The 25,831-nt window shown below is 50.0% G+C and overlaps 1 protein-coding gene across 6 annotated transcripts in view; it reads left to right on the forward strand.

Moving 5' to 3' along the window:
* The window catches only part of SHROOM2 (shroom family member 2), a 132,594-nt gene that overhangs the window by 71,827 nt on the left and 34,936 nt on the right, over nucleotides 1-25,831 (forward strand). For 3 of the 6 annotated variants that reach the window (XM_061179354.1, XM_061179355.1, XM_061179357.1), the window contains exons 3-5: nucleotides 2,368-2,499; nucleotides 9,413-11,654; nucleotides 13,192-13,289. The exons of 1 other annotated variant lie outside the window; for it this stretch is intronic. In XM_061179354.1, coding sequence (XP_061035337.1) covers nucleotides 2,368-2,499; nucleotides 9,413-11,654; nucleotides 13,192-13,289 — 2,472 coding nt within the window. Of the gene's footprint in view, nucleotides 1-1,127; nucleotides 1,253-2,367; nucleotides 2,500-9,412; nucleotides 11,655-13,191; nucleotides 13,290-25,831 lie in introns of those variants that run through there. 2 more of the 6 variants (XM_061179356.1, XM_061179359.1) reach the window with 2 other exon arrangements.

Genomic DNA, 25,831 nt, shown 5'->3' on the forward strand with positions numbered 1-25,831 from the left:
GGAAGAAACACCATCGTCTGTTGAAACAAGCGCCTTAAATCGGCCCCTGCCATTTCTGTTCCATCTGGGAACGCTAGGTGGCGCCAGAGCGTTCGGTCCCCAGAGCTTTCCTGCCCAGCGTGGTCACGGGCTTGTGATGGAGAGACCAGCCCTCAGCCACGTGTCCTCCTCCTCTCGTCAGCAGAATCCAGTTTTAGCCATCAGAGGGGCTGACAAACAGAAACCGCCTGAACCTTCCTCGATCCCCAGATATGTTCACTGTGCTCTAGGAAAGTCCGAGGACCTGACAAGAGCCACGTACGTAGGAAAATTTCACTCTCCCCAGGAGCCATGATTCCTCTTAGAGCTTCTAGGTACCACCCTTTTCACTGTGTTTTCCTTTTTTTTTTTTTTTTTAAAGCTGCAATTAGTACCCTAACTGTTGACTATGTCTTCTCAAAGTAGAGGCATATATCTGTGTACAGACATACCTCGCTGTGTTGTGCTTCACTTAATTGTGCTTTACAGATACTGCGTGTTTGTTTTTTTTTTTAAACAAATGGAAGGCTGTAGTAACCCTGTGTCAAGCAAGTCTGTTGGCGCCTTTTTTCCAACAGCACTGGCTCACTTTGTGTCTCACATTTTGGTAATCCTCACACTATTTCAGACTTTTCCACTATCATATTTGTTATGGTGATCTGTGATCAGTGACCTTTGGTGTTACTAATATTATTACTAGGGCTCAGATAATAGTGTTTTTCAGCAATAAAGTATTTTAAAATTAAGGTATGTACATTGTGTTTTTTTAGGCATAATGCTATTGCACACTTGGTAGACTATAGTATAGTGTAAACATAACTCATATGCACTGGGAAACCAAAAAGTTCACGTGACTAGCTTTATTACAGTATTCACTTTATTGTGGTGGTCTGGAACCCAACCGGAAACATCTCCAAGGTCTGCCTGTATTATCCTTCAAAATAAGAGGAGAAACATTTACTCTTCTCAAAGAGCACGACTGCCCCAGTAAACCAGCTGGTTCCCCACTCATTCCAATTACAGAGTTGAAATATGTTACCACAAAGTGTAAGGCGTTTTCTTTTCCAAGCCTCTTTTTCCTTTGCCTGCAGTTTGTCTAGTTTGTTTCCTTCATTAATTACCTGTAAAGGAAGATGAAAGACGTTACGGATATTATAGCACAGAAAAAGCCATCTGAAAATGAAATTCACGTGGCCAGAACCTTCCTTACGAGGATTTTGAGAAACTTTATGAGGTACAGTTTTGGTTTTACAATCCCTTTACTTCTGTGGTGTGATGAATTCGTCTGTTTTATGCTTTAGCTCGTGGGAAACTATCAAAAGGTCAACACATTCCACATTTTGCCACCCGTGTATTTTTCCTTGTTTCTGAGTCATCGGAAGGTTTATGTTATAAATGCTTTCTGGGTTTTCTTTAATATTCGTTGTTGCATAATATTCTTTCATGTTTTTGCTTGTTGGAAGAATGTTTGATCCCCATCAGGTACTTAGAGGCTCAACTGAACCCTTTCTCCGATCTCGATTGGGCTGTAAAGTGTCCCTGGTGAGGCTAGATCCGTCTTAAATTGCAGGAGGAGGAGGGGCGAGCATGGGCGGTCTGCTCATGCAGCAGCTTTCCCCTGGAGGCCCTGTGATGTTCCTACGGCGGCTGCAGGGATTTCCAACTGGACATGCTTTTTCACACCTGGGCAGGTGTGGTCAGAAACCTAATAAGCCACCCACGGATGGTGGGGACGGTGGAGGGGGGCAGGGAAGGCTCCTGCCATGTTCAGAAGCCCTGGCAGGAATGGACTGGAGCCTGCTGGTCTTAGGGCGTGGTGATTCCCATGACAGGAGCCCTTAGATGACTTCGGACGCTCTGGGAGGCTCAGAGGAATACGTGTCCACCAGTCCCCGTTAACTACAGGATAGCTGTGTTCACTTAGTTAAGTGAGTGAATAAATAAATGCAGTCAAAACTCTGCGGGACCCAGCTCAAGCTTTTCTGCAGCCCAGTGCCTTCTCCTCAAACAGGCTAAGGGCCTGTGCAAAGTTGCACTGACACCGGACAGACAGAAGATGCTGCTGTGTCTTGGGGATGGGGCAGCGGGGGTCGTGGGCAAGATTCATGTACTTACTTAGAATAAATTTGGAAGCCTAAGGGCTGGTTCACATTCTGGAGCCTGTGATTCTCACCCGGGGATGTTCTCCGGTAATGAACCTGTACAAAGAGCGCTGGTGCCCAGATGCAATGGGAAGCACCTGACAGCGATGCAGTAAATCACACAGGAATCATTTCTGCCTCTCGCTCCTTTCTTGGCCTGAAGTTGTCCTTGGTGTGAAGTCCCTGAGTCATCTGCATCCTTTTTCAGGAGGAATGAGCTGAGCTGGAGGCCGCACTCCTGGCACGTCACCAAGTTCTCCGACAGCCACCCCGAGGCATCGGCATCTCCATTCCCCTCTACCAGCTCCTGCCCGTCGTGGCCAGGCCAGCACCACGCCAGGTAGGCACGCCTTTCCCGCTGGGATGGGAAGCTGGTTTCACTTTCTACCACACTCATGACTTCCCTGCCTTGCCCTAATTGTGCATTTCTCACTTTATTTTAATTTTTGTTGAGGTACAGTTAATTTACGATATTATTCATTTCCGGTGTACGACATAGTGATGCAAAATTTCTATAGCTTATACTCCATTTAAAGGTATCATAAAGTATTGGCTCCGTTCTCTGTGCTGTACAATATATCCTTGTAGCTTATTTATTTTATAGTTTATACCTCTTCCTCCCCTACCCCTATCTTGCCCCTTCGCCCTTCCCTCTCCCCACTGGGAACCACTAATTTGTTCTCTACGTCTATGAGTCTGCTTCTGTTCTGTTATATTCATTTGTTTATTTTTTTAGATTCCACATATAACTGATAGCATACAGTATTTGTCTTTCTCTGTCTGACTTAGTTCATTAAGCATAATACCCCTCTAGGCCCATCCATGTTGATGCAAATGGCAAAATTTCATTCTTTTTTATGGCTGAGCAGTATTCAATTGTGAGTGTGTGTGTGTATATATATATATAATATATACCAATTTTCTTAATCTGTTCATCTGTTGATGGACATTTAGGTTGCTTCCATATCTTGATTCCTTGTAAATTATGCTGCTACGAACATTGGGGTGCATGTATCTTTTCAAATCAGTGTTCTCGTTTTCTTTGGGTATATACCCAGGAGTGGAATTGCTAGATCATATGGTAGTCCTATTTTTAGTTTTTTGAGGAACCTCCATACTGTTTTCCACAGTGGCTGCACCAGTTTACATACCCACCAATAGTGAACAAGTGTTCCCTTTTCTCCACGTCCTCACCAGCAGTTGCTATTTGTTGTCTTTTTGATGACGGCCATTCTGGCAGGTGTGAGGTGATACCTCATTGTGGTTTTGATTTGCATTTCTTTGATTAGCGATGTTGAGCACTTCCCATGTGCCATCTATATGTCTCCTTTGGAAAAATGTCTGTTCAGGTCTTCTGAACATTTTAAAATCAGGTTTGTTTTTTTAGATATTGAGTTGGATGGGCTGTTTATATATTTTGCATATTAACCCCTTATTGGTCATATCATTTGCAAATATTTTCTGCCATTCAGTAGGTTGTCTTTTCATTTTGTCGATGGTTTTCTTTCCTCTGGAAAAAAAGGCCTTTAATTTTCGGGACTTCCCTAGTGGCACAGTGGTTAAGAATCCGCCTGCCAATGCAGGGGACATGGGTTCGAGCCCTGGTCCGGGAAGATCCCACATGCTGTGGAGCAACTAAGCCTGTGTGCCACAACTACTGAGCCTATGCTCTAGAGCCCGCGAGCCACAACTGCTGAAGCCCACGCGCCTAGAGCCCGTGCTCCACAACAGGAGAAGCCACCACAATAAGAAGCCCGTGTACTGCAACGAAGAGTAGCCCCCGCTCACCGCAACTAGAGAAAGCCTGTGCGCAGCAACGAAGACCCAACGCAGCCATAATTAATTAATTAATTAATTATTTTAAAAAGGCTTTACTTTTAATTAGGTCCCATTTGTGTATTTTTGCTTTTCTTTCCTTTGTCTTAGGAGACAGAGCCAAAAAAATATTGCTACAGTTTATATCAAAGAGTGTTCTGCCTATGTTTTCCTCTAGGAGTTTTATGGTTTCTGGTCTTAAATTTAGGTCTTTAATCCATTTTGAGTTTATTTTTGTGTATGGTGTTAGGGAGTGTTCTAATTTCATTCTTTTACATGTAGCTGTCCGGTTTTCCCAGCACCACTTATTGAAGAGGCTGTCTTTTCTCCACTGTATGTTCTTGCCTCCTTTGTCGTGGATTAATTGACTGGAAGTGTGTGGGTTTACTTCTGGGCTCTCTATTCTGTTTCATTGTTGTATGTGTCTGTTGTTGTGCCAGTACCATATTGTTTGATGACTGTAGCTTTGTGGTATAGTCTGAAGTCAGGGATTGTGATACCTCCAGCTCTGTTAAAGATTGTTTTGGCTCTTCAGGGTCTTTCATGTTTCCATGCAAATATTTAAATTATTTATTCTTGTTCTGTGAAAAATGCCCTTGGTATTTTGATAGGAATTGCATTGAATCTGTAGATTGCCTTGGGTAGTATGGTCATTTTAACAGTATTCTTCCAGTCCATGAACATGGTATATATTTCCATCTGTGTATGTCATCTTCAGTTTCCTTCATCAGTGTCTTACAGTTTTCTGAGTATAGGTCTTTTACCTCCTTGGTTAGATTTATTCCTAGGTATTTAGTTCTTTTTGATGCAGTGGTAAATAGGATTGTTTCCTTAGTTTCTCTGTCAGATAGTTCATTCTTAGTATGCAACACGTTTCTTTGTATTGATTTTGTATCTTACAACTTGACCAAATTCATTGATGAGCTCTAATAGTTTTTTGGTGGCGTCTTAGGATTTTCTATGTACAGGAAGTCCCCTACATACGAACGAGTTCTGAGAGCACGTTTGTAAGTCCAGTTTGTTCGTTAAGTCCAACAAAGTTAGCCTAGGTACCCAACGAACACAGTCGGCTATATAGTACTGTACAGTAAGAGTTTTATAATACTTTTCACACAAATAATGCATAAAAAACAAACACAAAAATAAAACATTTTTAACCTTATAATACAGTACCTTGAAAAGTACAGTAGTCTGGTACAGTAGCTGGCATACAGGGGCTGGCATCGAGTGAACATGCCAGAAGAGTTACTGACTGCAGGAGGGTGAGGAGGTGGGAGATGGTAGAGCTGAAGGATCGTCAGCAATAGGAGACGGAGGGCAAGCTACACTTTCACTTACTCCTGACGTTGATGGCACAGGTTCTGGTTCCTTGCTGGATTCAATTCTATCTACCCTCTTGAAAAAACGATCCAGTGATGTCTGGGTAGTAGCACTTTTTTTCTCGTCATAGATGACACGGTAGCCCTGGATTGCATTCTGAACAGCTGCTGCAGCCTTTGTGTACCATTCTATGTTTGGGTCCTGTGCCTCAAAAACTAACAGTGCCTCCTCAAATAAAGAAAATCCCCTTGCCATTTTCTGCATCGTGAATCTCCTTGGTTCTTCAGCTACTTATTCTTCCTCTTGTTCGTCTTTGTCCTTTCTCTGGGCCTCCAGTTCTATCAGGTCTTCATTAGTAAGCTCCTCGTGTTACACAGCAAGGAGTTCAGTGAAATCATTCTCTTGCAGATCTAGCTTGAAATAAAGATACTGTACTACTGTACTCTGTACAGTACTGTACAGTACACAGAAGCACAGCCACTTGTAGAGGATGCACGCACGTGACAACGTACCAGACACGTGAACTAACTTATGTGATTGGACAGGCAAATGCACGTTCCCGTCTTTGAAAGTTCTCAACTTGAAGGTTCGTATGTAGGGGACTTGCTGTATAGTATCACGTCATCTGCAAGCAGTGACAGTTTGACTTCTTCCTTTCCAGTTTGGATTCCTTTTATTGCTTTTTCTTTGATTTCTGTGGCTAAGACTTCCAAAACTATGTTGAATAAAAGTGGTGAGAGTGGGCATCCTTGTCTTGTTCCTGATCTTAGAGGAAATGCTTTCAGCTTTTCACTGTTGAGTATGATGTTAGCTGTGGGTTTGTCGTAGATGGACTTTATTATGTTGAGGTACGTCCCCTCTATACCCACTTTGTTGAGAGTTGTTATCATAATGGATGCTGAATTTTGTCAAAACCTTTTTCTGCATCTCTTGAGATGATCATATGGTTTTCATCCTTCAATTTGTTAATGTGGTGTATCACATTGGTTGATTTGTAGATATGGAACCATCCTTGCATCCCTGGGATAAATTCCACTTGATCATGGTGTATGATCCTTTTAATATATTTTTTGGATTCAGTTTGCTAATATTTTGTTGAGGACTTTTCATCTATGTGCATCAGTGGTACTGACCTGTAATTTTATTTTTCTGTGATATCTCTGGTTTTTGTATCAGGGTGATGCTGGCCCTGTAGAATGAGTTCCGAGCATTCCTTCCTTTGCAATTTTTAGAATAGTTTGAGAAGGAAAGGCATTAGTTCACCAGATGAAGCCATCTGGTCCTGGACTTTTGTTTGTTGAGAGTTATTTATTTATTATTTTTAGATTGAGTTTCATTACTGGTAATTGGTTTGTTTGTATTTTCTACTTTCTGGTTCGGTCTTGGGAGATTGTACTTTCCTAGACATTTGTCCATTTCTTCCAGGTTGTGTTTTTGTGGTATCAGTTATAACTTTTTTCATTTCTGATTTTATTGATTTGGGGCCCTCTTTTTTTCTTGATGCGTCTGGCTAAAGATTTATCAATTTTGTTTACCTTTTTGAAGAATCAGCTTTTAGTTTTATTGATCTTTGTTAATGGTTTTTAGTCTGTATTTCATTTATTTCTGCTCCAATCTTCATGATTTCTTTTCTTCTACTAACTTTGGGCTTTGTTTGTTCTTTTTCTAGTTCCTTTAGGTATAAGGTTAGGTTGTTTGTTTGTTTCCTGAGGTAAGCTTGTATTGCTCTAAACGTCCCTCTTAGAACTGCTTTTGCTGTGTCCCATAGATTTTGGATTGTTGTGTTTTAAATAGCATCTTTCTTGACCTCAGAATGATGTTCTTTTTCTGATGAGAAAAGGCCGTGGACACACCATTACTGGTAGGACTCTAAATTTTTTCACTGAGTAGGCAGGTGTATAATGCTTGAAAGCAAAAAATAAAACACCACGAGAAAGGACAAGCAAGTGTGCTTCCTCATTTGTGTTCTCCAGCTGGTAAATCAGGAGCCTGGAGACTTCCCTTTCTGGCTGAATCCCTTTGGGCCAGCCGAGTGGGATGGCTGTCCACGTCACCCACGTGTTCACAGCCACCACATTACTTATTGCTGGGCAGGCTTTTTGGCCAAAGCTCCCCAGGAAATTCTGTTAAACACCAGCACTCTCTCCCCAACCCCCAGGTTGCTGTGTGGAGGTACAGGGGAAACCAGGGGGCTTCACAGCCCGTGTGCCAGGCCTGGTGGTTTCTTGGTGACTGTGAGACAGAGGGTGTTAGAATGGTGAGCTGGTGGAAGGGGGGGGCGCTGCTCAACCTGGCTTCTCTGGAGCCCACATTTTGGGGTCAGAAGGGCTAATGCAAGGCAAACATGGGACAACACCATGGGGGTGTTTGGCTTGGAGATGCTCCTCCTGGTCACATGGAGCTGACCAGTCGCCTGAGGTTAGTGGCCAGTGTCCTCACTGGTCTGTTAGAAGGATGATGGTAACAGCAACAGCAGTAGTGTGGCTGTGGGGTGGGTACACAGGTGCATGTGTGAGTGTGTATGTGTACCTCTGTGTGTGTGTATGTATCTGGGTATGTGTGTGTATCTCTGCGTGTGCGCCTGTTTGTGGTATGCATGACTGTGTGTGTCTGTATGTGTGTGTGTTTGGAGCTAACATAACCATTTCAAAATCAGGTTTTGGCTGTTAGTAAATACTGGTCTGCTGTGAAGGAAATAAGTCTTAAATACAGTATTACCTGTTTCAAGCCGTAAGAGATTATAATAGTTGAAGTCCAGGGTATTTTTGAAAAACCAGATTCTCATCCGTGTGGTAAAACTTAAGTAAAAAGTGGGCCTTATATTTCATTAAGCCCATTTGGCGGTTTCTGGATTAAAGAAACACATACGCCCTGTGGAAGAAGTGCTTAGCTTTGTTTGTATCTGCTTGGACTTGGGATCTCCTGGGAAAACCCACTCAGGAATACTGGTGGGAGGACGGAGAAGAGCTTGCCCCATTTCTGCGAAGGGTACCTGGTCTGTCCTCTGAAGACGTGGCGTGGAATGGTCATTGCCTCCCTCATATGCCTTAGCTAGCTCACACTTTTGTGTCCTTGCCCGGGTCACAGTTTCTCTTTCTCATCCTGGTTCTCCTCGAACCTCAAGCAGCCAGTTTTTTTCCTGAAGCGTGAATGTTCCAGCTTTGTTGAGCTTTAATGAAAGCACTTAACATGCCTGGATAAATAGTTTCATTATTGAGAGCTTTAAGTGTGCAGTAGCACTATGTCTAAAGGAAAGTACATACGTTAGTCTTAAGATACTTTATTGCTAAAAAATGCTAATCATCATCTGAGCTTTCATTAAATCACAGGCATACCTCATTTCAAAATGAGGTATGCCTGTGATTTAATATCTGGGTTTGGAAAAGTCATGTTATCTCTGAACTTGCCTTTCTAAGTTGAAGATCATTGTCTTTTGATGGCTTTCTTTGTGTTAGCAGTCCATAGTATGAGTCATTTCCTGCACTCAACCAGGGGTCCACAAAATCATCTTGCAAGGGGCCAGATAGGATTGATACCTCAGGCTGGGGGGCCAGTGTCCGTGGCAGCTGCTCAGCTCTGCCCTTGGGAGCAAAGCACACAGCCGTGACCGAGTTCCCGTCAAACTCTAGTTATGAGCACTGAAATCTGAATTTCATATCCTTTTCACGCATCAGGAAGTACTCTTTTGATTCCATGCCCCACCCCGCCCCCATTAAAAAAATCTAAAAGCCGTTCTCAGCTCATGGGCTGCGGTTTGCTATCTGCGATACTTAACCAGTGGTTGAGGATAAAGGTGTTCACAGGGGCATTGCCTGCTGCTGCCTGCTCTGGACTTGGTCCAGCCTGTGGGTGTGGAGCTGAGAGATGTACTGCAGCGTGGAAGGTTTTCTGTTTGGGGGCAGGCATCATGTGGGTAGGACTCGGTCCTTTCAGCCTGCCCTCGGAAAGCTGCTCTTTGAAACGGGAGAACTTAGATGCACCGCACCCAGGGATCTCGCTCCAGGAAGAGTGGCTGCTCTCTGCCCAGGGCCAGCCGCTCCTACCTGCATTGTCTCATCTTGCCCTTTGCTGCAACTTGACTCTAAAGCACCCTGTTGCCTGTGGTTCTCGTTTCCTAGCTCCTCCTCCCAGGACCTGTCGAGCGGCGTGTGGGAGCAGACAAATCTGCAGCGCACCTCTGAGCACTTCAGCTCCCTGGGGAGCGTGGACAGCCTGGGCCAGCCTGCCCGGTCCTCCCCCTCCGGGCGCCTCTCAGCCGCCAGGTCCAACAGCAGCATCGACCACCTGGGCGGCCCGAACACGCGGGACTCCGCTTACGGCTCCTTCTCCACCAGCTCCAGCACGCCCGACCACACCCTGCCCAAGGCGGATGCCTCCTCTGCTGAGAACATTCTCTACAAAGTGGGCCTTTGGGAGGCCTCGGCCGGAGGCAGCGACCGGCAGGGCCTGGCTGCCGGTGACCCTCAGTGTGTGGACGAGAGGCTCGGGTGCGTCCCCCCCAGGGTCCCCTGTGACAGCAGCAGGAGCCCCAGGCCCGAGGACAGTCCTGAGCCCAAGCTAGCTGCTTCCGGGAGGTCCAGTTTTGGGCCAGTCTGGTATGTTCCCGATAAGAAAAAGGCCTCTTCGTCCCCTCCTCCGCCCCCTCCCCCTCTCCGCAGCGACAGCTTTGCTGCCACCAAGAGCCACGAGAAGACCCAGGGCCCTCCGTTCTCAGAGGCGGCCACCACGCAGTGCCTTCCGGGCCTGACCTGCGCTCAGTCCCACGGCGACTGGAGACCGGAAGTGGCCGATCAGCCGCAGAGACCAGCGCGCCTGGGCGACGGGAGGAGAGCCGGGAGCTCGGGCTGTGCGCCGGCTGTGCCGCTGGACTGCGGGGGGCCGCCCTGCGACAGCGGGGCCAGGGCCCTCCCGGGGGCCCCCGGCCGGCTCCAGGCTTCCCTGTCCAGCACGGACGTGCGCTGCCCGCAGCCTCCGCCCGCGTGCCAGCACCCGCGCCATTCCAGCGACGAGAGCCCCTTCTTTCTCGAGGGGCCCAGTGCCGCCACGTGGCTCAGGGAGCAGCCGCGTGCCGAGTGCTTCCCGGATGACAGCCCCGCTCCGGCGGGGCGGCCCAGCGCCGGCGACCAGAAGGGGGACTGCGGCGCCCAGAGCCGCTACTACTGCGTGACCTCCAGACGCGGCCCGCAGGGGGGCGCCCCGGCCGCGCAGCCGCGCTGCTACCCGCCCCGGCTCGAGGGGCCCCCGGGCGCCCGGCCAAGGGGGAGGGTGGCGCCGGCGGACAGGGAGGCCGGGGGCCACTGCGAGGGCGCCGAGGAACCGCCCGGGGCCGGCCTCGCGGAAACAGCCAGTGTGAAGAGGGTCGCGGGCGGCTTCGCGTGGGCCCACGGGGGCGGCGAGATCTGCCCCCTGCAGACGCCCATGCTGCACTCGCTGACCCAGGAAGGGGCGCGCCGGCCCGAGGCCGGCCACGAGGGCGCCCCGGAGAGGCCGCCTCCCGAGGCCCCGGCGGGCAAACCCTTGCGGAGGAGCGACCGCTTCGCCACCACCCTGAGGAACGAGATCCAGCTGCGGCGAGCCAGGCTGCAGAAGAGCCGGAGCACGGCAACCCTGGCCGGCGCCGCGGAGGAGGAGGAGGCCGAGGCAGAGGCGCGCGGCTGGGGGGTGCAGCCGGCAGGGGGCGCCCCGGAAGCCGCCTTCTCCAGCACCTATAAGGACCACCTGAAGGAGGCGCAGGCCCGCGTCCTGAGGGCCACGTCGTTTAGGCGCCGCGACCTGGAGCCCAGCCCGTCGGACCCCGACACCCTCCCTCGCGTCTGGGAGGCAGCCCCGGCCAGGCTGCCCTCGAGCGCCGGCGGCGCGCTGCACGCCCCGCGCATCGCAGGCCGGAGGCGCTTCACGGCCGAGCAGAAACTGAAGTCCTACTCTGAGCCCGAGAAGATGAACGAGGTGGGGCTCGCGGGGGATGACCGCCCGCGCCAGCGCCCTGCACCTCCCGATGAGACCGTGCGCACCTTTGCCGACAGGTGGAAGTTTTTTGAGGAAACCAGCAAGCCCGTAGGCCAGCGGCCGGGGCTGAGGCCGGCACCCTGTGGGTTCCCCAAGGAGAAGCCAGAGAGGCCTTGGACAGCGGGCCCCGGAAAGGAGGGAAAGGTGGGGAGATCAGACCCGCCTCAGAGGCTGGGAACCTTTGCAGAGTATCAAGCCTCGTGGAGGGAACAGAGGAAAGCCCCGGAAGCCAGGAGTTCTGGGAGGTACCACTCGGCAGACAACATCCTGGATGTGGGTCTGGACCAACACGAGAGGCCACGGTACATCCACGGAAGGTCCCGGTCGTCGCCCTCGACCGACCTCTACAAGCAGGTAAGCGTCCTGCAGGGAGCCAGGACAGAGCCACCCCAATCCCATCTTAAGGCACGTATAGGACAGCCCCAGAATATCATGGCCCATTGCCGTTGTGACTTGTGTCCAGCTGTCTGAGCGTTTCCGTGCACCAGCTTTTCTAGTATCAGCTCCTGTGACTTGTGTCCAGCTGTCTGAGCGTTTCCGTGCACCAGCTTTTCTAGTGTCGGCACCTGGGGACACAGTCGATACACTCATGACAGTTGCGAGTGCCCTGTTTTCACACACATCTCAAGTTCCCAGCCTCATCATCAGCTCTCGCTGAAGCGGTCTTTCCCTTTGATTAGCTTGCCCTTAATACAAAGGGAAGAAATTGGGGGAAATGATAGAAAATGGAAAGCTCTCCTCTGAAATTACAAGGGGTGCTTTATAGCAAGGCTTAAGAGAACACATGATAGATAGTTTTCAAACATTGATGTCACTTGATGCTATTAGTATTCTTCTTAGTCCTTTTTTTTTTTTTTTTTTTTGCGAGGGCTTTCTCTAGTTGTGGCAAGTGGGGGCCCCTCTTCATCGCGGTGCGTGGGCCTCTCACTATCACGGCCTCTCCCGTTGCGGAGCACAGGCTCCAGACGCGCAGGCTCAGTAGTTGTGGCTCACGGGCCCAGCTGCTCCGCGGCATGTGGGATCCTCCCAGACCAGGGCTCGAACCCGTGTCCCCTGCATCGGCAGGCAGATTCTCAACCACTGCTCTTAGTCCTTTTTTTTGGTCAAATATTTTTAAAGATTGTTCTGGGGCAAATGTAATTGAAAATGCAGTGCGTTAAACTATTTCACTTTTTTTTTAAAGTAGGAGTTTTGATGGTGAAAGGTGATGGGAAGCTTTCTAAAAAGCTACATATTTGTATCCATATCTCAAAGTCCGTAGTCAGTCTTCCTCTCCCACTCTCTCTGCTTTTTCTCCCCCTTCCATCTGCATTTGTACGTTTCAAAGAAAACATTTCCTGCAGCATCAGATGGAGGTTCTTTTAAGAAGAACCGGTCATCGGTTTGTTACACAATAATGAACGTCCACGTGTGAAGAGAGGTGCAGGTTTCTGTGTGGCCCCCTGGTGCAGAAAGGCCTGCAAACACCGCGACCGTGTGCCCATGCCCCGTGCAGTGTGACCTCTGAGAATTCCATGCTTGCTCGGTCAAGAAACAAGGCTCCCAGACTCCAGGTCCCGGGGCTTGAGGTTTCGCTGCAGGGAGCCGTGACCAGCTGGGTTTGATTTGATTAGGGTTTGGGGGCCAGTGTGTCACACAGGTTAATGACCCTCACGTAGGAGTTCTGCTTCCTGCCCAGAGCCAAAGGGGACGCACGGTCTTGTTGAGTCATTTCGATGAGATGCTCTGGAGAGCCGGACTCGTGGGTCCCGTGGCTGGCTGACGGCAGGCGGTGTCACTGCCTTCGTGGTGCAGGCTCACAGGGCGAACCCACAATGAAGGGTTCATGATCACAGAGGTCTCGGAGGCGGCAGCTTGATGACCGGGTGTCTCATTGTGCCACCCTTGGCAGGAAGCGTCTGTGGAAGCGCGACGGCAAACAGAGGACCCTGGTGAGCGCAGAGAACTCTCTTCCTCAGTCCAGGCCGAGGAGGGATGCCCCACCCCAAGGTAGGAGACTCTTGGGCTTGGGGTTACTAAGAAGACGTCTTGGGGTGGGCTGCATTATGGTGGGTGAGTGCTAGGTTAAAAGCGCTTGGGTGTCTGGTTTCCGCCAGACCTGAAGTGACCACTAAGCAGGTTCAATTTCCAGCGTCCCGAGGACCAAGCCCTCAGCCCTACACCACTGCCGGCGGGAGAAGCATCCCCAGGGCGGGGACGCTCTGAACGCCATTGTGGCACTTTTGGTTCTTAAAACAGCTGCTGTGTTTTCCGTACAGTAAAGTTCTTTATGTTCACAGAACAAGAACCCCAGGGTAGTGGGCTTGAATGACATGCTTTATCCAGAACGGCCAACTGAAGGGATGCTTTAACGTCGAGGGCGCAGCTGGGTTGCTGGGTCTGGAAATCCAAATTGTCTGGAAGGATTGTTAGTCAAAGGACTAGGGCAAGCCTTTCTCAATTGGCCTTATTTAATGACTTAATTTTGAGCTTTAAAATAGAAATCAAGTCGGTTGGCTCCCCAAGAGGGGATCAGAGCATCTGAAAGAACGGAATGGCAGCAGTATTACACTGTCATGTGCCCTGATTCTCAAGTGTGTCCAGTGTCACTGTAGTGAGGGTGGAATTTAGGTGAAATACATACTGTCCTCTGGACCTTCATCCGTGAGGAGGGCAGGAGAGGGAAGTATAGGTCACTGCAGGAACTGGGGTATAACCTTATTATAAAAGGGCTGATGGAAGAATGGAAGCAAATTTGTACACAGTAGGGTCACTGAGTGCATATTTTTCTGTTCCTTGAGGATCTCTGGGAGTTGGCGTGCTACTCAAATTAAACACCAACCTCAAAATTGAAGATTCTGTCCCAGAGATGACCAATTTAAATGCTTGCTTTTGAGAGCCTTACATAACGGGGTTTTATTTCATTTGGCTGTAAGCTGAGTGCTGCTAGCCTTGAACAAGAGTGTCGGTGGCTCTGAGGGAGCAGGCATGGTGGTCTGTGTGTGCATATGTAGGATGTGGTGGCAGTTACTTACCAGTCTGCACGGCCAAGACCAGAAACCCCTGGCTGAGAGAGGAAGGTCCGTGAATAATGCACGTACAGAGTTGAGCTGTGTCTGAGCGGCACAGTTAGAGCTTTATGGCTCTGGATTGCGAGCAGGTCACGTGCCAGGTGCCAGCTGTCGTCTTTATCAAAGCCACTTCCGGGCCCTGCTGCAGTCACGAGAGTGCGTGCAGTGCAGTGCAGTGCGGCGAGGTTGCTCCCTGCACGCTCGGGCTCGGGCTTCGCTCCTGCACGGAGGCCTCGGGCATTTATCCTGCAGAGACATGCATGTGCTGGCTGGAGTTCAGCTCTCCTGCTGTGGAGAGTCATAACAAATGGCTTATAACGTACATACTGTGTGTGTGTGTGTGTGTGTGTGTGTGTGTGTGGGTGTGTTGTAACGGTAATGTCAGCAGCGAAAGGGTCAAGAGGAACCGGGGAGGGACCACATGCTGCCCGTGTCACAGCTGTGTCTTCTGGCAGGCTGCGTAACCACTCTGAAGGAACGAGTTCCAGAAGCTTTCTGGTTTTGAGCTACAAACCCAACAATTTTCAGAATCATTGTGTGTGCTTTTAAAGAGTGGTGAGACTCAGTGAAATCCTAGATTAGGGATGTCGAAGAGGCGTTTTTTTGAGAAAATGTTTATCTTCTGAAGTATCAGTGAGAAAGAGTGCCCTTGAAACATTAAATTGGAGAACAAAAGAAATGAAAATGCAGGCAAGGGACTGTCCTTTGCTCACCAAAACCAAATCTATAAGGCAAAGATTTAAAGATGCCTGGTGTTTTGCATAAATTACTGTAACATATCTGTGTAAAGAAATCGAATTGCTGATCTGTTAACTGGAACGTGATAATGAACACTGGCTTTTTGTTGTGTTTGTTGGGATGCCAGAAGAGCATCAAGACAACAATTGAATTGAGAACATTTTTGTGAGGTTCAGGATTCTGTGTTCTAGATAAAGTAGGACAAAGGTTCTGCCCCAAAGGGCCTCCCAGTGGAGGAGGGAAGGAGAGACACCGACACTCGGCACTGAAGCGGTGACGCGTAATTATCTTTGTGAAAAGTTACGGGATGGTTCCCAGTCTCCGAGGGACGAGGGTGAGGCGACTTCTGCCTGGGGGTTATGGGCAGGACAGGTGGTGTTTGAGCAGGACCCAGGCCCTCGGGAGAAGATCTCGCAGTGTTTGCTTGCCTCCAGCTGTGTTCTCATGTGAGCGGCCTTCTCACCCATCATGTTTCCAGAGCCAGCGCCCACTGTTTTTGGAGGTTTTGCACCAGATCTCCAAGCTCAGGTGTCCTGACTAACGGCAGTCTGCTCCCTGCCCCAGTGTCGCGGGGACCTTGAAAGCTCGGTGTAGCAGTTTGCTTGGGCTGCCATAACAAACTGCCAGGGTCTGGGCGGCATCAGCAACAGACATTTATTTTCTCACAGCTCTGGAGGCCCGACTCTAAGCTCCAGGTGTTGGCAGGGTTGGTTTCTCCCAGGGCCTCTCTCGGTGTCTTGCAGGCGGCCGCCTTCTCCCTGTGTCCTTACCTGGTCTTCCCTCTGTGTGTGTCTTTGTCCTGATCTCTTCTTAGAAGGACACCAGCCAGATTGGATTAGGGTCCACCCCCATGCCCTCATTTTGCCTTAATCACCTCTTGAAGGAGCTTCATTCCATCACCTTCTGAAGTCCTGGGGAGTTAGGACTTCAAGGTATGAAGGGGGGAGCAGAGTTAGCTCATAATGCTAGGAGGAATGTCTCTGCTTCTCTCTAATGCCTTTAACCAGTTCTGTCTGCTGCGTCCGCTCTCTCAGGAAGTGTCCTTTCATCGTTGTCCAGACAAGGTCACACCTGATGTCCTAGCATTTCAAATAAAGGAGCTGCCATCCTAGCGAGCAGCTGGTGAAGAGGGGAAACAGCGAAGCCTCTTTGGAGGGCTGTTGCCGGCGTGGAGATGCACACACCTTCTGGTGGGTAATTCCCTTTCTAAGAGTGACCTTCTGAGCAGACACCCATCGCACTGTAAACGGCATGTGGGGACCAGGGGATTCCGGTGCCCCCTCTGCCGCTTCTCATGGAGCTGCCCCCTCGCTGGCTGCTCTCTCCCTGCCTGGACGGCCGGTAGCGCCCCTGGCAGACCCTGGGCAGGTGGAGGTGGGGCTCTGTGCTCCTTCTGGACCGTGGGGAATAGTGCTTCCATGTTGGCACGACCGGCTTGCTGAAATTGCATTGACGATTTTAGTGTACTTGACAGTACATGAAGCGGGCTTTCCTTGCCCGTTAGAGGGAAGTCATCCACATCTCAAATTTGGTACGCGGACTTGTTGGCCAGGGTCATGTTTTAAGCCTTGTAAGAAAGCTTAAGTTTTACCACATTGGGTTCGTGCTCCTCACACGTGAGCGTCTTCTAGAGGACTGCGTCGGGGGTTCTACAGACAGGTCTTGTGGGGGAAGAGCCCGGGCAGCTGTGGCCGCTGGCAGGTTCCCGTTCCCTGGCCTCCTCCCGGCCATTTCTGCCCCCATAGGAGCTGCTGCCAGCGGGCTGGCTCTGACCTGCACGCTTGTATTTTGTTGGGACAGATGGGAGAGGAGGGGCGGGGGGAGAATAAGAATAAATCCTAAGTCCCACTAACAGCCGGAAGGTGGAGTCTGTATGAAACCAAGCTCTTTAATTTCACGTGAAATTCATCAACAAGCTAAGCCCACCTGAGGGTCACCTTCCTGTACGTTTGCCCCGAGAGGTGATTTGCGGTACAGAGCTTGATGCCAAGGCTGATTTCCATTTACTCCAGGCTGCTTGCGAGTAGGTTTCAGAGTGAGAGAGAGCGTTGCCCATCCGAGCTGCACCCCTCATTTGTTGCTTTGGGGAAGACGTCTACTTCTCCTGGGCCTTCAGTTAGCTAAGGGGCAGTTGAAACTTTCCATTCTGAACTGCTGTGCTGGGTAATTAGGAATCCTACGCTGGCATGATCACAAGGTGAAACTCAAGCTTGGAAGTTTTCTGGGGTGGAGCCCGGCATCGGCACAGCTTCCTTTCGGGCAGTGCACTGTCTCCCGTGCCCAGAGCCCTTGCTCAGACACAAACCTCCGTCCTCCCAGAGATGAAAAGCAGCGGCTGTCGGAAGACCCTGGGCCCGGGCTCCAGTGGTGTGTTTTTACGTCTTGGTTTGTAACTACACTTTCCCCTTGTGTTTATACCCGTGTGGCTTCAGGAAAAGCAGAGTCAGGACAAGGCACAGATTTGTTTACGTGCTGGTTTGGTCTCTTGACTTCACGTTATTCTGAAGGATGCGTTGTTAGGCAGTGGTTTGAGGGTTCCAGGGCTTGGGGCCCCGGAGCAGAAAGTGAGGCCAGGGAGCCGGGTCCACGGAGCAGTGAGGTGTGGCCAGAGACCGTGCCGAAATGTTAACCCCTGCGGCGCTGAGGGACAGCAGTGGAGACTGGACCCAGGCATCCGAGTTCTGGACGCGGCGGGGAAGCGGTCCTCCACAGACCCCACTTGTGAAGGCAGCTTCTGCCCTCTGAGAGGGTTCTGACACACGTCGGCTGATTGCCCCGGTGGCTGCATTCGAGTCCTTTGTTGGGGGCGGGGATGGGGGAGGGAAAAGACAAGAGTCCACGGCCCCTCTTCTTGGATGGAGAGACTTCCACAGCTGTTTGACAGGACCCTCTGCTCTTTTATCCTCTGGTCTCCTTTCTTCTCAGTTGACTCCTGTCTTCAAAGCTCAAACCCTTGGGACTTCCCTGGTGGTGCAGTGGTTAAGAATCTACCTGCCAAGGCAGGGGACACGGGTTTGATCCCTGGTCTGGGAAGATCCCACATGCCGCGGAGCAACTAAGCCTGCGAGCCACAACTACTGAGCCCACGCGCCGCAACTACCGAGCCCTTGCTCTAGAGCCCTCGAGTCACAACTACTGAGCCCGCATGCCGCAACTGCTGAAGCCCGCGCACCTAGAGTTATGCTCCGCAACAAGAGAAGCCACTGCATTGAGAAGCCCGCGCACCGCAACGAAGAGTAGACCCTGCTCGCCGAAGCTAGAGAAAGCCCGTGCGTAGCAACGAAGACCCAATGCAGCCAAAAAAAAAAAAAAAAAAAGCTCAAACCCTTGTCAGTTGCCCTTGGTCGAACTTGCACGTACAGGTACGCTTTGGTGGTTTTGCCTTTCTCCAGAAACCCACAAGAACACACCGACACTCGTCATCTGCTTTTGATCCTTCCACCCGTGCTTCCTTGCTCGACGCCGTGTTTTAAGTCAGCGTACCATGGTTTAGGGCTGGGATGGCCTGGGAGGCGGCCATATGGGTTTAAACACGCCTTACGTAGTTAATGCTCTTCACGGTGGCAGAGGTGTCGGCAAAGTCTCCTCTGACTGCTTTTGAGACGATCTTTGCTGCCTTTCAATTCTTCTAGACTCTTCTGGTTCATTGTCTCATTAAAGTGCTTTCCTCTTGGCTCAAGAACCGAATTGTCGGGACTTCCCTGGTGGTCCAGCGGTTAAGAATCCGCCTCCCAACGCAGGGGACGCAGGTTTGATCCCTGGTCGGGGCACTAAGATCCCACGTGCCGCGGGGCAACTAAGCCTGAGCAAAAGAACCGAATTGTCGAGGACCTGATTCCTGTTTCTCTGATTCCTGTTTCTTCTAATGGGACCGAGTGTGGCACCCTGCGTAATCCTCATGTAGTCGACCTTCATACTGTTAACGGGTGAAGTCACTCGTCTTAATCCAGGCTGTGTGGTGAATCCGTGTTGGGAACATGAGCACGTCTCATCCGTGAACTGTGAACCCCGACTTGTGGTTCCTCCCCTGCGGAAGGTACGGCCTGTGAGGGGCACCGTAGCATTCTTGCAGGGTGGTAACGAGATCGAGCTTCGTTGCAGAAGTGGACGTGGCAAAGCCACGTTAGGATGAAAACTTGCTTCACAGAGATGATCGAGGGCATCCCTGATGACTGGGAGGGTCGTGGTTGAGCCCACGTATCCTTCTGACACCTGCCTCTCCCCAGGCCTTCTTGAGCAATGTTCGGGAACTTTGAAGACCAGGTACCAGACGCAGGCTTTTCTCTCTTGGGCAAGGACGAGGCAGCTTAACTGCAGCAGGTTTCTCCTGTGTTCCTTCCTGTCTGTGTTGGCATTTTATATTAGAACTCTGAAATCATTGTCTGGAGAAGACCAGTGGGCAGTGAGTCTCGGGCCCACCAAGGTCAGGCTCCCTGACGAGATGGCTTCGAGGACCGGACATCTGTCCCGTTTGACCTCCGTCCCTTGGGACTCACAGGCTTTGTAGGTGTCTGTATGTTGGGTCACGTTGGCTGCTGTTGGTGAGGTTCCTGTAAATGACTTGCTTTAATTTTTAAGTTACTGGAAGGAACTTATGCTGCTGTATTTAAAATGGATAACCAACAAGGGCCTACTGTGTAAAACAGGGAACTCTGCTCAATATTATGTAACAACCTAAATGGGAAAACAATTTGGAAAAGGAGTAGATACATGTCTATGTATAACTTAATCACTTGGCTGTACACCTGAAACTAATGCAACATTGTTATTCAACTAGACTCCAACATAAAATAAAAGTTTAAAAATATAAAATAAAAAATAAGTAACTTATGCTTTTTTTGAAATGGGGCTGAAAAGATTTTATTTATTTTAAAATTGTGGTGGGATCCACATAATGTAAAGTTAACCATTTGAGTGTATATGATTCAGTAACACTTAGTACATTCACAGCATTAGGCATCCATCACCACTGTCTAGTTCCAGAAGATTTTCATCACCCCAAAAGGAGACCTTGTACCCCTTGAGTGGTCACTCCTGAAGTGGGTTTATTGTTTTTCTTCCCCCCTCCCCCCCTTTCCACTTTGCTTTTTCCTTTTTTTAAAATTTTAAAATTTTATTTTTGGCTGCGTGGGTTTTCGTTGCTGCATGCAGGCTTTCTCTAGTTGCAGAGAGCGTGGGCTCTAGGTATGTGGGCTTCAGTAGTTGTGGTATGCAGGCTCAGTAGTTGTGGCTCGCGGGCTCTAGAGCGCAGGCTCCGTAGTTGTGGCGCACGGGCTTAGTTGCTCCGCGGCATGTGGGATCTTCCCGGACCAGGGCTCGAACCCGTGTCCCCTGCATCGGCAGGCGGATTCTTAACCACTGTGCCACCAGGGAAGTCCCAGTGAAGTGGGTTTATTTTTAAGGTTCAGTTTGAAGTGACGCCCTCTCTAGAGTTAGAGCGCATCTTATACGCGGCTGCCATCAGTCAGAGGTGAGGTGGACCCTTGGCTGTCAGAGTTGATTTCCTCGTACTCGGTGTGTTAAGTGGTGGTGAGACGCCTGCAGCTAGTCCCAGAAATCAGTTTTCTCATAAACTTTCTGAAGGTCCACACATTGAAAATAAAAAAGAATGGTTCTGCGATTTGCCTCTTAAGCAGTGTAAGATGCATTAAAATATTTCCGAGTGGACGTGAAACGTGCGCGAAACCGAGGAGTGGGTGGATCCCCTCGGCCCCCCCAGGCAGCCACCTGCTCGGCCCTGGCACTGCGGAGGTCGCGCCACCTCCACCAGCAGCTGGAGTCAGGACGGGAGATGAAGGAGGAAGACAGCGGCGCGGGCAGTGAGAGGGCGCTAGCCGGGAAAGTGCACGGACTTGAGGTTTTCTCAGAGGTAGCACTTGGAGCACATGGGTTCCTGGAACACGTGCCTGTTCTCCTTTCGAGTTGAATCTTTTGTGTCTTTATTTCCATGTGAATCTTAACATTCTCAGCAGGATATTCTGGACGGTGTGCACGGTCATGCCTTGTGTGTGTGGGAGCCCCACTGTCAGAGGTAATGAGGTTGCTGTCCCGTGCAGGGAGGAGAGAATGAGTCCAGGCTCACACGTGGACCCAGCTCTCCCGCCGAGACGAGGGACAAGTCATCAGGGTGCCGTGCCAGCAGAGCTCCGGGTCCTGTCTGTCCGGAGACGAGTGATGAGTCCTTTCGTGGCATCTGGGGACCCAGGGTAGCTGAACCCAGGAGAAGTGAGGTGTCCGGAGCCACGAAAGGAAGGGTTCATTCCCAGCAAAGCCATTAAAGTCACGTTGGCTTTATAGTTCTTTTCCCACGTCACTTGCAAATCTGTTGTGTGTTTTATAGTCTAAGAGCTATAAAAATAAGGAAAATATATTTAGACACATTTAACAATATAATAAAAAGCCACGCGTTGCGTGATTCTGTGCGTGTATGCTGCCCAGAACAGGTAGATCCGTAGAGACAGAAGGGAGATGGGTGGCTGACAGGAATGAAGGCCCGAGCGAATGGCAGTCACTGCCAGCGGGTGTGGAGTTCTTTGCGAGTGAGGGAAACTCTTTGGAATTAGATAGTGGTGATGGACGCACAACTCTGTGAATTTACTGGAAGCTACTAAATCATACGCTTCCAAAGGGTGAATTTTAGGGTATGCGAACCTCATCTCAATTTCTAAAACCTGGTCGGTGCTGAGAATCCCGAAGAAGAAAAGTTTTTAAAATTTAAAACGAGGCCACGCGTTACTCAAGTCTGAGAGTCGCGGCCCTAGCTCAGACTTTGCAAAGGATCAGATGGTAAGTACTTTTGGCTTTAAGGAACTCAGTGTTCCTGCTGACATCTCTGCCCTTGTAGCCCGGGGGCAGCCGGGGACAGTCCATAAAGAGATGGGTGTGGCCGTACTCCCATAAAACCAGACAGAGAAGGTTTGCCAGCCCTGGGATTTGGCCAAGGGACGTAAGAGATTGGTCTTCAGTGAGTGTGCTTCCCGGACGGGGAGGTGAGGCCTGCGTGGTCGACCGTCTGGATGTTTCCAGAGAGGCTTCTTGCATGATTCTCTGCAACATGATGTCCATTTCTCTCGCCATCTTCATTTTACTGGTCTCTCTGGCTTGGTTAACTTCGCTGTGGCCCATTCACAGCACGAGCGTGTGGGGGAGCGAAGGATGCTGTAAGCACGGGCTCCTTTGTGATACTCTGACTTGGAGTGTTGGCATCTTTGGACTATAAAAGCTCAGTTCAGGTGAAGTGACTTGGGGAAGGGTTGAGGCTTCACCAGGCTTGCCCCAGCGGCTATGAGGAGGAGTTCTTTTGGCATTTCAGTGTGCCAGGGTGCTTATCATGTTCTGTTCCCTTCTTATTTGTGGACTTTCTCAAGGACATGAATGTACTGTATCAAGTAAAGGCACATTTGTATTCAACTTTTTACAAGTATTTACGATGTAGAGTCTTAATGGCATTAACACAGCCTAGGCTTTGAGCATCTTATACGCCCTGATAATTACGCCTTGTTCTAGGAAACATGGATATGTGAAAACCCAGTGATAAACCTTAATATTATAAAAGTGCTTCCCCTTTACAAATTGTTCATAGAGGGTCTCCTTTAAAAATGGATTCCTAGAGCAAAAGCGGCACCCAGATCCTGGTTTCTAATACGCTTCTCCGTGAGAAGGACGCAGGGCTCCTTGGAGGAACGGCTGACGCTAGGGCTGGGGCAGGGTGTATGCAAAATGAGTATGGAGTGTCTTGTGCCCTAAAAGTAAGGAAGTATTCAAACAAACACAAAAAACCAAAAACCCTGCAACAATGAGGCTATGCCAGAGGGACACAGGGGTCCACTTAGAGTTACGTATGACCAGAGCTGCAATGAAATAAAGTCATGCAGGATTATAACCCAGCGTATAAAGTATCCCTGAATCCATACTGATAGACGTAAATGATTGGGTATATTAATAAGTGGGGGAGAAGAGACAAATCTGTGCAGAAAAATTCCAGATCTCTGTAGATCCTCTGCCCTCAAGGGCGTGGAGCAGAGCCCTTCATTCCTGTAATATGGGCTCCATATGGTAAGCTCCTTCCACAGAGGGCAGGGTGAAAAGGTGGGGTGACAGTCATGTGACCGCGGAGAAGCTGATGCACGCTGTACCTAACCCTGCCAGCTGATCAGCAGGCTGCTGTGTTGATAGTACGGTCCTTGGTATCGTACGGTAAGCAGGGCGTTCACCTCTTGTGGTCTCCCCTCCGCGTCCGTAACTCCAGGGTAATCACGACAGAAACGTCAGACACATCCCCATCGAGAGACATTCTGCAAAATGCCTGCACGGTACTCCTCGAAACTGTCGAGGGCATGGAGAACAAGGACAGTCTGAGAAGCTGTCGCTTAGGTGGGAGGAGCCTAAGGAGATGTGACAACTAAATGCAATGTAGTGTCCTGGCTGGGATCCTGGGACAGAAAAAGACTATTAGGTGAGAGTGAAGAAAGTCTGGATAAAGTGTAGACTCTAGTTTAATATTAATGTACAAAGATTGGGGTCACTAGTTACGGCGAAGGTACTCATGTAATGTGTAGACAGTAGGGGAAACTGGGGTGTAGGGTACATGGGGACACTCTCGGTGCAATTTTTCTGTAAATCTAAAACCATTCTAAAATAAAGTGTTGAAGCTGTATTCTTACAAGGTGTTTTGAGTTACTCAGTTTGTAAACATCAGGAACATACCTTTTGATCAGTAGGTGGGTGAAATCCCTAATCAGCCACCAGGCTCTTACTGGATGCCTGTTACGTGGATGGCCTCACATTGTGCTCTGAGGTATAGACAGGTATGGAGCTGGCCTGGGGTGGATGGCACCCTCTCTTAGTGATGGGATCCTGTACTTGGTAAAATAATACGTGGAGATGAAAACTAGTGCAAAGAATGGGGGATTTGAGGGGGGCATACACAGGTTCAAATTCTTACTCTCCTTCTCCGTGTGGTTGCATCAGGCCACCTAAGCTTGCTAATAACTTCCCAATAACTTCCCTTCCCTGGATGAGGGGATAGCCACACCAGCCTTCCTTGCAGACTTATTTAAATGCTAAATGGGTGTCACACTAACGCAGCAGCACGGTGCTTAAAATCAAGCAGGTGTGAAAAAATGAAAAAGTCACTCTTAGTGAAATAGCGGTAATGTGGGAGATACTGCGAAGTAGCACGTGTTATGTGAAAAAATGAAAAAGTCACTCTTAGTGAAATAGCGGTAACGTGGGAGATACTGCGAAGTAGCACGTGTTACTTGTTTAAATGAGCAAGAGTCGGAAGTAACGGCAGTGAATTTTGACGACGTTGATTGACGCAGGTGGTAAAAAGAGAAGATTCGTCCTGGAGGGTAAGTGCAGGACTGGGGAGGATCGGGGCTCTCCATGTGGCTGTTAGAGACCCTGGTGGGAGGGGCACTGCCTGCGTCAGGGGGTGGGAGCTGCCTTAGGAGGGGAGGTGGGGCGCGGGGACTTTCAATGCAGATCATTGTGAAGTGACGGATTGGCTAAGTCAGGGTCAGCCTGTGACCCCTCTGTGGTCTGCAGCGAATGCCTTGTACGCAGTAAAACCTCCGGAAACACTTTGTTAGCTGTTTGGATTACATTCCTCCTGAGTGTGTAATGAACCCCAAAATACAGAAAGACGTAAAATAGGCTATTGAATGTTTGTTTCTGTTTTGTTTTGTTTTAAACTTCATTGTTTCATCTGACTTTACGGTTGTGGGATTGAACCTTGGATTGCACACGTTATATGATGGTCTAGCACAGTTAAACAGGCAAAGCTGCGTAAAATTTATGCAGTAGGCTTTTCTGTATTTCCTTCTTTTAAATTATAAAGAGGAAGACACCCGCGCCTTTAGGGGTTTGAAAGGGCAAGGCTTTGGGGGTTTAGGCAGAGGAGCCTTGGGAACATTTCCCCCTGAGGTCAGGAGTCGTCAGTGAGGTCACAAGGGAGCCTTGAGTCCGGGGTTAGAGTGGGTGGGCGGGGGGAGGCTGCGTGAACTTGACCGTCATGAGGCAGCGGGCACAGACAAGCAGGCAGACGCCGGGGCTGCTGCAGAGCGGGTCTGTGGGGCGCTGTGCTCACGGCGGGCGGAGAGCCGGTAAGAGATCCTGGGTCCCCTCTCGGGGCATCTCCTGTAGGACAGGGGTGCTTTCCTGCCGCCGTGGCCGTGTGCCGGGCTTTGCAGCGACTCGTGCCCCTTTTGTCGTGCTGTCTTGAAGAGCAGGTTGTCAGCTCACAGGGTGGTGTGAGGCCATCGGGGGAGGTCTGCAGACGCGCCCCTCGTGTGTTGTTCTGCCTGAAAGTGAGCGATAATGCAGATCGGCGTGCAGAGTCCAGCTGAGCTCTGCCCGAGTGCGCGTGTGTGTGGGCACGCGAGCCCGTGCCGTGTGTGTGTGTGTGTGTGTGTGTGTGTGCGCGCGCTTGTACACACGCGCGGTTTTGGTCGCCTGGGTTTGTGCCATTGGCTGAAAGCGCGCTGGAGCTAGAAGGCAGTGCCTCGGGACTGTGCCCTGGGCGGTGAGCTGATGTGACTGGGAGCCCTTGGTGTGCGGGAGGCGCTCCACGTGAGGTCTGCAGACCTGCCTTCCCTGCCGAAGGGGCCCCGAGGAGACTGGCGGGAGGGCGCTAGCATTTCACGAAGACCCTTCCTTGCTTTGCCTTTTCTTTTTCCGTAGCAGTAAGCAATGAGCGTTCTCACGACGGAGGCTTTGAATGTGGATGTAGAAAGGAAATGG

This window comes from Eubalaena glacialis, chromosome X (assembly GCF_028564815.1).
Source record: "Eubalaena glacialis isolate mEubGla1 chromosome X, mEubGla1.1.hap2.+ XY, whole genome shotgun sequence".
Taxonomy (NCBI): domain Eukaryota; kingdom Metazoa; phylum Chordata; class Mammalia; order Artiodactyla; family Balaenidae; genus Eubalaena; species Eubalaena glacialis.